At 40.5% G+C, this 15,477-nt stretch overlaps 1 protein-coding gene across 2 annotated transcripts in view; it reads right to left on the bottom strand.

Moving 5' to 3' along the window:
* Window positions 1–15,477, bottom strand: part of dis3l2 (DIS3 like 3'-5' exoribonuclease 2) — a 289,427-nt gene that overhangs the window by 108,321 nt on the left and 165,629 nt on the right. For both annotated transcript variants that reach the window (XM_041176034.1, XM_041176033.1), the window contains one exon: window positions 6,845–7,078. In XM_041176034.1, the coding sequence (XP_041031968.1) occupies window positions 6,845–7,078 (234 nt within the window). The remainder of the gene's footprint in view (window positions 1–6,844; window positions 7,079–15,477) is intronic.

The following is a 15,477-nucleotide window of genomic DNA, read 5'->3' as shown; positions in this document are numbered from 1 at the left end:
AAAAGCAACCTCTGACATTTTGATTGTGAAAGCCAATGCAAATGCAGACAACTCTACAGCCTCAAGACCTTCACTTCAGACAATGCAACACCTCAACTTCAAAACATATCAGGCCTGCACGGAATATGTACTAATCCTGATTTATGTTTATAAGTATTTGATCTTCATTTGTAATTAATTTTTGTGTGTGTTTATGTTAGTAACTTTACCTTTTCTTAGGTAACCTTCAGAGCAACAGAGTAAAATGAATTAAGCTTTTTTTTAAAGTAAAAAGTCTTCATTGTTGAGCTATTTTAAATTGAATTTCTCGCTCCAGGGGTAAGGAAATACACATACACATACAAATACAAATACATGCTCATGGGCAACTTTGGGGAAACACCTTTGAAGGGCTGTGCTAATAGCACTCTCATATTTCTCATCTGCCTGCTTCCACTCAACATCATTCTACAAAATTCAAAATTAAACTTAGAACAAATTTATTTTCAAAATTTTGACATTTTCAGTAATTTAAACCAGAAAGTCTTAGAAAGCATCTATTGATGAAGTTATGACAAGTGTAGCTTCTCCTGGCTGTTTAGAGAGTTGCATCAAACGTAACTGCCCCATTAGAGAGGGATTTTTCTTCAATTATATCTTATATTTTTCCACACTATGTTTAGTGTGAAAGTCTGAATATAAACAATAAAAGCAATCTTCAGCATTGGCTTCTTCAGATAAAATGGAGCCTTAATGAGCTATTGGACTGCCATGAACTTCAAACCCCATATTTATCCATCACCAACATTATTTACTTTATCTCCATAATATCATTCATTTCTGTTTTTACCTCATTCCTATCAACACTGAAACCCTTAACCACATTTCTCCAGATTTGATTCACCCAATAACCAGGGATTACACAACACAAATTCCCACTGCCTCAAACTCTAATACTCCCTGAATTCTTTTCCACTCATTCATTACCCACATCCTTGTTGATTTTTCCATTAGTTTCTTATATCCTTTAGCATCAAAACTCATTAAAATATTGTTCTAGTGGGGGCTGGTGAACACCTGTGTGATCCATGGCAACCACACCTGTGGTAAGTGTCTGCAGCTCAAAAAACCTCAGCTCAGGTTTGATGAGCTGGAGTCCGAACTTTAGACACTGTGATGCATCAGGAAGGTGGAAAGTTACCTGGACATTTTGTTCCAGGAGACAGTCACAGCCCTTAGGCTAGGTACTTCAGATTTGGTCAGTGATCAGGGACAGAAGGGTGTGACTGTAAGAGAGGCACATATGGGAATCCAGAAGGTAGAAATGGAGGAGCTTCAGCCTTTGCAATTTCCAACAGTTTGATGCTCTTGCAGCTTGAGTGGATGAGAGCAGGAACTCCAGGGAGGATGAGCAAACTGATCACAGCATCATTGTGCAAGTGGCCATTTGAGTGGAGGGACAAAAAGAAATGTAAAGGTAGTAGGGGATGGTATAGTAAATGGGTTAGACACTGTTCTCTGCAGCTGAGAGTGAGAGTCCCGGAGGCTGTGTTGCCTGCCAGCTGCCAGAGTTAAGGACATCTCTTCAGGGTTGGAGAGGAAATTGGAGTAGGAGGAAAGGATCCAATTGTTGTGGTCCATGTGGGTACTAATGACATGGATAAGACTAAGAAAAAGATTCTGCTGAGAGAGTATGAGCAGCTAGGCAAAATTAAAAAGCAGAGCCTAATAATTATAAAAGCTAATAATATCTGTATTACTACCTGAACAACAAGTAAACTGGCACATGGTAAATAATAACAGAGTTGATTACATGGTCCAAAGATTGGTGTGGGAGAAATGGGTTTCAATTCATGGCACACTGGCACCAGTACTGGGGAAAGAGGGAGCTGTACTGTCATTTTTGATGAACCGTATAACTAGGACTGTGGAAAAGGGCTTTAAACTAAATTGTTGTGCGGGAGGGCGGGGTGGGGAAAGGGAGTTCATGTAATGGGAGATTTGGTGGAATTTCTTCTCTCAGAGGCTTATTAATCTTTGGAATTCTCTTCTATAGAGACCATGTTACTGAATATACTCAAGGCTGTGAAGCTTTGGAATTCTCTCTTGGAGGGGGCTGTGAAAGCTCAGTCATTGAGTATATTGAGTATTGAGATTGACAGATTTTTGGGCACCATAGGAATCAAGGGATTATGGGGATTGGGTGGGCAGAGAGGCTCGAAGAGCCATAAGGGTTGCTCCTTTCCTTAATGTTTTTATGCAAATAAATGATTATCTAATAGGAGCTGCATGGGTAATGAGCGAAACTATTATAATTATGTTCGGCACCAGAGCAAAATAATCAATTAAGTTGCACATTGAATTCTATTTTAAAAATGAAACAGATTGTCACCAATTATAATAGCTTTACTATTTTTTAAACTTGTTAATCACATTTAATATACAAGGAACAAAAAATGATGAAAATAGCAGGAAAACAGATAGATGAGCAAGAATTCTTAAGAAACTCCTGTTACTATAACAACTTGAACCTTAAATACAGTAAAATGTCCCAAGGTATTTCATATAGGTGAATACTAAGAATTGTCAATAGTTTCAAGGTTCTAAAAAATCTAAAGTCACCATAACTACAGGCTGAATTTTATGTTGATCAGGCAGGCATGCAGCTGACCCGATCGGGCATGAAATTACGTGAGATGACATCAGGCGAGCATCCTGACATCATCATGCGCTCGCACGATATTTCGGTCAGCTGGCGTGTGCAAATGTCGGAAGCGCGCCCACCGACAATTAAGAGGGCAATTAAGTCCATTAATGGTCCAACCGGCTGCTATTTTACATCGCCTGTATAATCTAACAGTTGGCGGATGGGCAAATCGGTCAGGCGGCCTTTATATTTTTCATGAAACCTCATCCAAGAGCAGGATGAAGTTTCTGTTATGAAATAAAATAAAAATCTGTGGGCAGCATTTTTATCATCTATAGTTTCAGCTACCTGATTGTAATGCTCAGACATTTTTTTTCTTTTTAAAACTTTATTAGAACATTTTCAGGTCTGCAGCTTCCTGAGGCAGCTCTCTGCCTTCAGGGAGCTTTCACTCAGTGCTCACCCGCGCCCACATTGACATCATCGCCCACCATCCTCCCGCCCCCACCCCGGCAGTGCTGAGCTTTTCAGCGTGCGCTTCACGCTGGCTGGCTGTTAGTCGACCAGCCAGCGTGAACCCGCGGTCGGGGGCTGATCGCTGATGGCAGTCCGTTTCTCAGCCGATCCCAGGCCCACCTGCCTGCCGAGCTAAAAATTCAGGCCTATGTTTTCCAGGTGGAGAGAAAACCCCACCCTTTCTCTTCAGCTCAGTACAGCACGAATCTGTGTAAAGTACGAGATATGATGTGCTCAGCTTACTGCATGCCAGGGACTAATTATTATTACAAATGCAAATTTTTACATTGGGGAAAAGGCTTGAAAAACAAAGAACTTATCAAAATTAGTATGACTTCATAAAAGTATTCTTGGACTCCAAAAACCAAGCACGTAGCTCCAAAATTCAGATAGCAAATTGAAAATACAACATTGAAATTAAAACTGAAATTTTGAAGCAAGTTTAAATAAACACTTAAAAGTGACAAATTAATCATATTTCAGAGATGAGTCAATACTTTGAGAAAGAAAAAACTTGGTTCATCTTAGGGCAAGATGCAATATACTAAAATAGTGGACTTATTCACTGGTTTTATTGGTTTGATCCTAGCCTGCCAGGCTTGCAGCTGAGTCTAATTTGAAGTTTACTGTGTTTTATCTAGATCATCCAATCTGGCTTTGGGATATTATGGCCTTCCAATTCTTCCCAAATCTGGCTTCCTACTCATTTTTGTTTTGCCCACTATTTTCTTGTTTCTGGGAATTTTATTCCAATATCTCCCATGTCAGCTCTGATGTTACTTAAACAACTTCTGCTTTCATCTTTCCTGCTTCACAGCTACTCATGATCACAGATATCACCATTATATTTTGCTCTCCTTCATTGTACGTCATTGGCTGTAAATCAATTATAGACATTCGATGATTTTGAAAAGCGTGATATAAATGCGCTTTTCTTCTCCTCTAACTGCTGCTTTGCCCTTTCATGAAATTCATTTTCTTCACCATGCACCATGCTCTCAGTACCTCTATTGAGCAGCAACTCACATCAGTTCAAAGTTGGCAGAACCCTCAGTTCATTAGTGTCCTTTACCTCATCCAGCAAGTTAACAAAAATAAAAGTTTCTTCCTTTCAGGAATAAAGGAGCCAGAAATTCAAACAACTGTTGGGAGCCTTAGAAGCCAATTTGAATTATCTGAATTTTGATTTGTTATTCACATTGCATAATATCAATTACTATACAATTTCACTTTAAGTGTAAAATATTGAATTAGCATGAGATTGGAGCTGTTTCTTTAAAATCCATCGAACTTTTAGATAATACTTCTTTGTCAAATTGCTTCTAGGATACATAGTAAAATTTACATTGAGCATCATGGACACTGTAAAAATAACTGCATATGAAAAAAAATCTGACTTTTGACACCTGAAATTTAAATTTTATAAGTCAACGGTATTCTCTACTTTGGAATACCTAAATATTTCAAATACAGGCTACAGAAAGTAGGAACTAAGATAAGTGGATTTATCTGCTTCTGACTTCATGCTTTAAAACAAAAAGTACCGCTGCCCGTCTTACCACCAGCTAAACACAATACAGATTTACTAGGGCCCATAACTTCCGAGCCCTGGGGTATCATACCTGGGAGGTACCCAAAGATGCACTGGGGGACATCCCCCCAGAAGTCTTCATGTAAGGATTGCATGGCAATTGCCAAGAAACTTCAAACTTCCATTGGGAAATCGTCCTCAATTGGAACCATCCAAAACTCTGATTTAAATTGTAAACTTCGATGGTTCCAGCTGTCTGACATTAATAGTTACCCAGAAAAAGTTAGAAGATTTAAAACCACCTCTAACTTCTGGGTAACTATTGTACTAACCCATCCTAACCCCCCACAGCCCCCCAAACCCCTAAAGAACCGCCCAACTATCCTCCATTCACTGACTACAATCATCGACTACAACTCCACCCCAACTACCCTTCCATCCCCATCATATACCCTCCCACTCCACACCAGCTACCCTCCCACTCTCCACACTAGCTTCCCTCCACCTGCAATCCCCCCACCCTCCCTGGGCTTCTCAAAGTAGCTGGACCTATAAATCTACCTCAACAAAAACAGAATTACCTGGAAAAACTCAGCAGGTCTGGCAGCATCGGCGGAGATGCTTCTTCTCCGCCGATGCTGCCAGACCTGCTGAGTTTTTCCAGGTAATTCTGTTTTTGTTTTGGATTTCCAGCATCCGCAGTTTTTTTGTTTTTATCTATAAATCTACCTGCTTTACAGCAGCTAGTGCTTTAAAAAAAGTTGCGCTTGACACAAGGCCTCAGTAACCTACTGCACTGCACCTCTCTCACCTGGTCCAAGTTGAAAAGTCGTCAAGAGAGGTAAGGCTGCATTTCATGGTAAGCAACTAGTAGTGGACAGGCAATCTGTCTGTGACTGCCACTCCACGAAAGTTACAGTCCTAAAAGGCAAGGCTGCCTCTTTTTATCCTGTGCTTCTTAAGCCATACAACTAGCCATGCTAGTTGAAAGGAATGGCAGATTAATAAACTGTTTCCCAAGTCCTTCAGTGCAAGTCTGGGTTGTCAGATAAAAGTTGCATAACTACAGTACAAAGAGGATCTTCTCTCCTTGTGAGGAAAGACATGACATGACCTCAGTCAGCGGTTCTCCACAACAACTTGGCTGAACAGTAGCATAATACCACAGGTGCTGGAAATCCAAAATAGAAACAGAAAATACTGGACATACTCAGCAGGTCAGGCAGCATCTGTGGACAGAGGTAGTGTTAAAGTTTCAGGGCGATGATCTTTCATCAGAACTGAGAAAAGTAAGAGATGTATTTAAGCAAGTGCAGTGGCAGGGAAAGGAAGGATGGGGGCAAGGTCTGTGATTGGGTGGAAGGCAAGGCGAGGTTAAAAGGCAAAAAGGACTATCATTCCTTTGTCATTTACTCTCTCCAGTATTTCACCGCATCCCTTCTGATCATTCCTCATCACTGTACCTGCTTCAGGTATCTCTAACTTTTCCAAGTTTTGATGAAAAGTCATCGACCTGAAATGTTATGTTTGTTTTGTCTCCAGAGATGGTGTCTGACTTGAAGAATATTTCCAGCATTTTCTCTTTTAATTGGCTACGCAACATGTGGGGTAGAACAACTGTGAGCCAGCACCATTCCAATCTATAGTTTCCTTCCAAACAGTGACTACACTTCAAAAGTACTTAATTGATTGTGCTGAGGTTTCCTGTGGTCATGAAAGACGACACATAAATGCAAGTTTTTTTTTTATATAGTATGGAACTTTAATGTTCTCATAAAATGCACCATCTAGAAGTTTTTTTTTACTTCAGTACAAAGTACTTTGCGTTGCGCAGGCTAACTGGAAAATGTCCAAAATAAAAACAAAAATTGCTGATAATACTCAGCAGGTCAATCAGCATCTGGAGATAAAGGCATTTCAGGCTGAGAAGACATTTCATCAGTTTTATGATGTTTTTTATTTCAGTTTTCCAGCATCGACAGTATTTTGCTAAAAAGTGCCGATGGTCAGTTATTCACAAATGCGTTGAGGCATTGCTCTCAAAACCTTATTAAGTATGAATCTGAAATCTACCTCAGATATTAAAATATGAATATCCCAAAAATGCTTGTACATTGACAGTTAAAATAATACTTTTTTTGTGTATTCCTTACAAAATAAAAGATGCTCACCTGGTCCAGTCGCAAAGCACCCCCATCAAACCTTTGCCTACGAAGATGTTTGGCGATGTTATGAAGATTTAATACAGCAGTCTTTATTTCAGTAATACGGTGATCAGGTGAAACAGGTGGTAATTCATCAGGAGTGAATATCTTTTCTGCATCCTCAATTATGCTTTGTGCATGATTATAACTCAGCTTTACACAAGAGCGAATAATAGTTCGGCCTTGCCATTGACTAAGGATCTGCAAAATAAAATTGAAGAAGCAATTTTTTTGGAAGATTTATATTTATCCAGCGCTTCATCACATTTCTCAGAAAAGAATGACTCATGAAAAACATGCACACCTTGATGTATAGCCAAACCCTAGCCAATGAGCTTCCAAAAGCATTATGGAACAACAAAAACAGCTGCTTTAATTTGCTCTTCAAGGCAAATTAATCAATTTATTTATTTAAATTTTCTCTTTCAGTATGCATATGATTTTCATATAACAGATTATTCATTTGATCAAATAAAAGCACATATATGAAGTCACTATAAAATGTGTAGAATGCACAAATATTCGCTACAAAAATACGCACCATATTTTTTGTATATATTAATGATGATTCAAAAATATCTTGCATACCATTTGAGGCCTTGTAAATGCATGACCAAAAATTGTAATTGTAATGTTGCAAGATACACAGTTCCTTTAAAACCAACACTGACAGTTAAAGGTTATATTCTGCCAGTGTGGAGTTAAAACGTATCATGGTTTATATCTTTATAGGTCAAGATCCATTTTTAAAAGATATAATTATAATTATGAAAACTACATGCACACAGTTTAAAATAAGTATTAGATTCGGTTTTTGCACTGAAGTAAACATGAAAAAAAGCATAAAACATTTGTTTCCAGTTCCAAACAAATGGAACCAATGATTAGAAGAGGACGTAAGGCCAAGGAAATGATGGCCTAATATGCCACAGCTGTTCACAATCTATATAAATGATTTGGATGTGGCGATCAAATGTAATTTTCCCAAGTTTGCTGATAACACCAAACTGGATGGGAATGTGAGTTGTGAGGAGGATGTAAGGAGGCTTCAGGGGATTTGGACAGGCTAAGTGAATGGGCAAGAACATGGCAATAATTGTGAAGTTATCCACTTTGATAGAAAAAAACAGAAAGACAGAGTATTTCTTAAATGGTGAGATGTTGGGAAATGTTGATGTCCAACGGGATGTGGGTGTCCTTGATCCAGAGTCACAAAAAGCTAGCACGCAGGTGCAGCAAGCAATTAGGAAGGCAAATTGTATGTTGGCCTTCATCACAAACGGATTTGAGTACAGGAGTAAAGGTGTCTTGCTGCAATTGTATACAGCCTTGGTGAGACCACCCCTTCAGTATTATGTGCAGTTTTGGTCTTCTTACCTAAGGAATGATGTGTTTGCCATACAGGGAGTGCAACAGAGGCTCAGCAGACTAATCCATGGGATGGTGGGTTCGTCTTATGAAGACAGATTGAGGGAAATGGGCCTGTATTCGAAAAACGAGAGGTGATCTTATTGAAACTTTAAAAATTCTTAACAGGGCGTGACAGGGTAGAAGTAGATAGGATGTTTCCCTGGCTGGTGAGTCTAGAACTAGGGGACAGAGTCTCAGAATAAGGGGCAGGTCATTTAAGGCTCAGAAGAGGAGGAATTTCTTCACTCCAGAGGATGGTGAAGCTTTGGAGTTCTCTACCCCAGAGGGCTGTAGAAGCTCAGTTATTGAGCATGTTCAAGACAGAAATTGATAAGATTTCTGTATACTTGTGACATCAAGGGATATTGGGATAGTGGGAAAAATGGTATAAGAGGTAGATAATCAGCCATGGTCTGTTTGAATGGTGGAGTAGGCTGTTCTACTCTTGCCCCTATTTCCTGAGTTCCTATGTTCCAATCCAGTTTCTACACATGGCACAGCACTGAAACGGCTTATGTTCAAGTCAACAAGTGTGAGGAGTACATTTCTTCAAGATGGAATACGTCAACTGCCTCTGTCACTTTCCTCACTGCCCCTTGTCCACTGTACCAAATGTCTATGAAGGCTTCCCCTGCCTTAGTGCTGAACTTGCATCTTTCTCTACTTCTCTCTTATCTGCCCTCATGTTCTATTCTAGTTCTTCTTGTTCATAAGATTGCTCCCTTGATCCTATTCCTACCAAACTGTTAAACACTTAACTTCTCTTCCTGGCCTCCAAATTAGCTGATATTGTTGAAGTTCTCTATCTTTAGGTTCTGTGTCCCTCCCCTTTAAATCTGTCATCATCACAATACCCATATTTAATACCCTTGCAATCCGCGGTCCATCTCCAACCTCACTTTCTTCTCCAAAGACGAAAAGTAGAGATGTGCCTATCTTGTGTGGAGCTCCATGTACGAATCCTGAGTCACAGTACTGAAACAACCCTCCTGCTCAACCTGCCTGCAGCTTTGACATGGTTGACCACGCCATCCTCTTCCAACGTCTCTCCACGGTCATCCAGCTGGGTGGAATGGCACTTACCTGGTCCCCATCCATACCTATCCAATCATTGCCAGAGAAATTACATGCAAAGGTTTCACTTTCTGCTGCTGCACAGTTGCCTCTGGAGTCCTCCAAGGATCCAACCTGGGCCACCTACTTATCATCTTTACACTGTTTCTTGACGACATCAAATGAAAACACGTCAGGTTCCACATGTACACTGATAACACCTAGCTTTCCCTCATCACCACCTCTCTCAACACCTACATTGTCTCTGATGTGTCACACTGTTTCCCTGGCATTCAGTACTGGATAAGCAGAAATTTTCTCCAACTAAATATTGAGAAGGTGGAAGCCATGCTCTTTGGTCCCCCCCAACAAACCGCACTCCTTAGTTACTGACTCCATCCCTCTCCTGGCAACTATCTAAAGTTGAACTAGACAATTTGCAGCTTTGGTGTTGTACATGAGTCTGCGATAAACTTCTGACCACAGCTTCTCTTCATCACCAAGACTGCCTAATTCCACCTCCCTAAAATCATCTGCTTCAGCTCAACTGCAACTGAAACTCTGATCATGCCTTTGTTACCTCTAGAGTTGACTATTTAAATGCTCCCCTGGCTGGCCTCTCACCCTCCACTCTCAATAAACTTAAAGATATCAAAAACTCTGCTACTAGTATTCTAATTTACACTGACCCATTCATCCATTACCCCGTGCTCTGAGCAACAAGGCTCCCACAGTCTGGCAACACTTCAAATTTCAAATTCTCATCCTCCTTCTCAAATCCCTCCATGGTCTCGTCCATTCTCATCCCTGCAACCTCCTCCAGCCTCACTAATCTCTGAGGTCTCTGCGCTTCTCCAATTCACAAGCCTCTTGTGCACCCCCAATTTTAATCACTTTGCCATAGGCAGTGCCTTCAGCTGCCTAGACCCCAAGCATTGGAATTCCCTCCCTAAACACCTCCACCTCTCTACCTGACTTTTCTCTTCTAAGAGGTTCCTGAGTGGGTGGTGGAGGCAGCTCAATTGATGCTTTCAAAAGGAAATTAGATAGCTATCTGAATATTTTTTTTTTACATAGCTACAGGGAAAAGGCAAGGCAGTGGCACTGGGTGAATTGCTTCTTCAAAGGGCGAACACAGGCGCAATGGGACAAATGGCCTCCTTCCGTACTGTTACCACTCTATGACTGCCCTTCAAGAGCCCTTCATTGTCTGGAAAATGCTTTGAGATGCTGCGAAAGGTGCTAAATAAATGTGAATTCTTTCTTTCACTGTTATTCAAAGTGTATTATATTTACCACTTTTCATTCTTTGGTACAATTCCCATCTCTGAAGATTTTTGGCATCTTATGCCTGCACTACCTCTTACTCAACCTCTTAAGCATTTGGGGTGCATACTATAGCAGCTTGGAGACATTTGCATTTTTACTCCTATTGATTTCTTAAAAAAAATACTAATACCTTCTAAAATTCTTAGCTTGTCGTGGAACTAATATAAAATATCTTTACTATTCTAGCACTGTCAAGTACAAAATGTCCCTCTTCGTCTCACAGTGGTCCCACATAATTTCCTCTTATTTGTCCAAAAAAGAGCATCCTGTTTCTGAGTTTGTTGGTACATTATAAATACACGGGCCAGAATTTTCCCATCGGCGGTTTGGGGGCGGGGCACGCTTGCCGATGGGAAAACGATGCAGGATGACGTCGGGAGAAACCCCAGATGTCATCCTGCCCCATTTAAATATTCAGGAAGGCGGGTGGACAGAGAAATCAGCTGCCCGCCCGCTGACATGTCAATGGCCAATTGAGGCCATTGACAGGATAATTAAGGAAATTAAAGGCCCTGCCTGTCCAATCTTAAGGCTGGCGGGCAGGCCAGGAGCCCCGGCGGGAAGGAGAAAAAACATGAAACCCCATCCACTAGTGGGATGAGGTTTCATGTCTGTTTAAAAAATATTTAATAAAATTTATGTAATATTTAACATGTCCCATCTCGTGTGACATTGACTCATGAGGGGGACATGTTAATAATTTTTTTATTTTTCTATTTTTTAAGTTTACAAACCTTTCAGCGCTCTCCCTGAAGCAGCACTTAGTTTCAGGGAGCAGTGTGCTCTTTTGTGCACATGCCCGAAAGAGCGCACTTTGACAGTTGGGGAATCCCTCCCCCCCTGCACAGGAAGCACATAGCGCTTCCCGTCGGGCAGCCGGCCTGCCCACTTAAAATGGCGGCGGGGCCCGTTTCGACGGCGGAGTTCGGCTGCCCGCCCGCCGCCAAGTCGGTGGGGGCCTGCCTGCCCATGGAGGGCTAAATTCTGCCCATGGTCCCTTTATACTTCTTTTATAAGTGCATATAAGATATTTAATATCACAAAGAAAAAGGAAGAAGAGAGATAATAGGTCAAGTATTTTGTATTTTTTTGTGAAATGCGGTTTTAGGTGTTTGATTTAGTAGTTCAGAATTATTGGAATAAAGCTTTTCCTGGTATGTGAACAGTTTTTAAATTGGGCATTCTGCATGTCAAGCTGGTTGTACATTTCTCAATATTGCATATTTCAGATAGGGAGTTGTCATTTCACACCTTTGTTGTCAATTATGCTACTTCAGATTCCTTAGCAGTAATGTTCTAGGGTGGACTAAGAACAAATAGGAAACTCAACCTAGTGATTTTTTCTAAATGTCATGGACGATTTTTTTCACTGTGTATTTTTGAAATATAAACTACGATCTAAATTCGTCCAAAAACTAGTCTTTCTATACTTCCTTTAAATGAGTGGCAATATTAAGATATTTTCTTGCATTTGAGTCTTTTGCAGTCTTTTCTGGTCTTATAAAATTGGGATGAACTCTCCTGATAGTGTATTGTAAATGCTTTTGTTAAATTACTGGGAATAGAGAAAGCTCCAACCCCAAATTTATCTAAACATAGCTAAATGAAGCTGATCCAGTGGACGAACTAAACATGTTTGTATATTTGCTGACCCATTTGAGAAGGCAATGAATTATTAAATTGCAATTATTCATAAATTCTAATATAGTATACAATATAATCATTAGGACCAAGATTTTCTTTAACAGTTCATTTAGGTTCAATAAGTAGGACTGCAATTGCTGTGTACAATAAATACAACAGCTGAACACACAAGCAGCAATCATCTTGGGGAGATCACTGATATCACAGGTTCAGCAAGCCTACAATAATAATGCTGTAATGGTGTAATAAGACAAGCAAAAAGAGTTCAGCGCAATGAGATCAGCACAGAAAAATGCAGCTTTAAGCCAAGATAAACTATACAAATATAGAGGTATATATTGAAAGAAAAGAAACTATAAACCCTAAAAGACTCTAATCTTCATAATATTAAAATTGCCTTCATGCTTATTTGAACTTTTTGAAAATACAACATGCTGAAATGACAACCTACTCCAACCAATTTGCAAGCAAAGCCAAGATAGTGCAACATGAGGGCACTATATCCAAGCATGATCCTGTCCTCAATATATCTATCCAAAATATATTAAAATCCTCATATCTGTGCACATTTCATGTCTTCAAATACCTTGCTTGCTGTCACATTGTTGATTTTACCATTATAAATTCCTACATCCACATTCACAACAGCACCCACCAATGTAAACACAACACACTAATTGCAGAATCTGGCCACCAGAGTGCGCTCTAAATCTGTTCTCCACAAATTGCATAAAATGTTTTCTAAAATTATTCAACCACCTATCTGTTCTTGCTAACTGAAATTTTCAAACTCCAAAGCAACGATTTTAAAAGATAAATTAAAAAGTGACGATTCACACTAACATGCTTAAGTGTTCTGATGAAAAGTGACAACCTGAAACAATAACTTGTTTTCTTTTTCCATTGCTGTCAGGTCTGCTAAGTATTTCTAGTATTTTCTGTTCTTATTTCACATTTCCAGCATTCACAGTATTTTGCTTTTGGATTAATGACTAAATATACACACGAATTATTATATACTTCCCTTCATCTAAAGTTTTGTTTGGCGACTTCAGTTACTTCCAAAACCTCCGGATTTAGCATTGAATGAAAAAGAAGTGGGGAGCAGGAGGAGGAAAGGAGCGGGGAATGAAATAATGAGGAAAGAAGCAGGGAGGGAGAAAGTGAGGAAAGGAGCAGGGAGGGAGAAAACGAGGAAAGGAGCGGAGAATGAGATAGCGAGAAAAGGAGCAGGGAATGAGAAAACGAGGAAAGGAGCAGGGAACGAGAAACTGAGGAAAAGAGCATGGAATGAGAAAACGAGGAAAGGAGCAGGGAGGGAGAAAATGAGGAAAGGAGCAGGGAACGAGAAACTGAGGAAAAGAGCATGGAATGAGAAAACATGGAAAGGAGCAGGGAGGGAGAAAACGAGGAAAGGAGCAGGGAACGAGAAACTGAGGAAAAGAGCATGGAATGAGAAAACGAGGAAAGGAGCAGGGAGGGAGAAAACGAGGAAAGGGGTGACAAGGGAGAAAACGAGGAAAAGAGCAGGGAGGGAGAAAACAAGGAAAAGAGCAGGGAGGGAGAACACAAGGAAAAGAGCAGGGAGGGAGAGCACAAGGAAAAGAGCAGGGAGGGAGAACACAAGGAAAAGAGCAGGGAGGGAGAAAACAAGGAAAGGAGCAAGGAGGGAGAAAACAAGGAATGAGGGAGAAAACGTGGAAAGGAGCAGGGAGGGAGAAAACGAGGAACGAGGGAGAAAATGAGGAAAGGAGTGACAAGGGAGAAAATGAGGAAAGGAGCGGGGAGGGAGAAAGCAGCATGGGGAGGGAACAAACCATGAAAGGGGTGGGGAAGGAGAAAGCGAGGAAAGGAGCCAGGAGGGAACAAACAAGGGAAAGAGCGGAGCAATGAGTAAAGTAGTGGTGAGGGGGTCAAGGAAAAGAGCAGTGAGAGGGAGTGAGGATAGGAGCTTCAAGAGGGGAAAGGAGCACATACAATGGGTGAAAAGTGGAAAAGAGAGGAAAGGTGGGGCTTTGTAAAAGACAGGAAAGGATGGTAGGTAGGGAAGAGGCACACAGGGAAGAACAAGCAGAAGAAAAGGCTGGGAGCGCCAAGTATTTGGAGAATATTTCAACTGGATGACAAAAAAATATGATGGTGTTGTTTATTATTTCTATTGAATTCTAAGTGGTGGGCATTAACGAAGATTCACTTGTGCCTATAAATAAACTAAAACAATGGTTATTAAGTTCGGGGATGTATGCTTGGAACTTGCAAATCGGTGCCAAGGTTACACTTTCACTGGCCCACGGACTTTCAAATGGGCTTTTTAACTGGAAGTCACTCTCAGCCAACTACTAAAAAAAGTGCAGTGCATTCTGTAGAACATCTGAAACCAGTCTGACCAGGGCAAATGACCTGAACAAATCAAAATAAAGGATCATTCATGAACAGCACAATGTCTGAACCGGTACCAGTTAGAATATTTTGTTCAATGGAAAAATAATGAGAGTAAACTAAAGGCAGGGGGAAAAAGACTAGATTAAGGAGGAGTGTCATGCAAGATATTACAATCTTTTTTAAAACTATATTCCTTTTAAAGTGGACCCTGATAAACTATAAGGTGGCTGCCAAAGAGTTACCTGACTTTTGCAACTTCAACAGCCTTGCAAGCTTTCTAGAAAGTTCCAAATAATAGGCAGAGGTCTCCCTTGAATGGACATGCCTAAACAGCACTCTTCCACAGTATTTCACACCTGCTATTTGTCAAGGCTCACTCCAAAACACAATATCAATAAACTCTCAGATTCTCCAACTCCGGGTTTGCCATGTAACAAAGGAGGGCTAGGCTATCAAGACTGAGTATCCATAATTAAGTACTAAAAACCACTATCTACATTCCATTGTATATCAATGACTTTTGACCATGTGACTGAAACTCCTTTGTGATGAAAGACCATAATTTGCCTTCCATTGTGTATTAATGGCCATTCATCATTTGGTTGAAACTACCCTCTGAGTTTGACATCCTTTCATTCAAAAACTGTGAGGGAGACTGGGCAGTCTGCAGAACACCAGCAGCAATATCACAGCTGCAAGGGAAGGCTGTGTTATCTTGCCTTTGCAAGACCTGTGAAGCTTCAAGTCTTTTAAAAGCCTCCTCTAACCTGTTTCAGACAGCT

Source organism: Carcharodon carcharias, chromosome 2, assembly GCF_017639515.1.
Source record: "Carcharodon carcharias isolate sCarCar2 chromosome 2, sCarCar2.pri, whole genome shotgun sequence".
In the NCBI taxonomy this organism is placed as follows: Eukaryota; Metazoa; Chordata; class Chondrichthyes; order Lamniformes; family Lamnidae; genus Carcharodon; species Carcharodon carcharias.
Note: the sequence above shows the minus strand (reverse complement) of the source record. Positions and strands in the feature narration are given on the sequence as shown.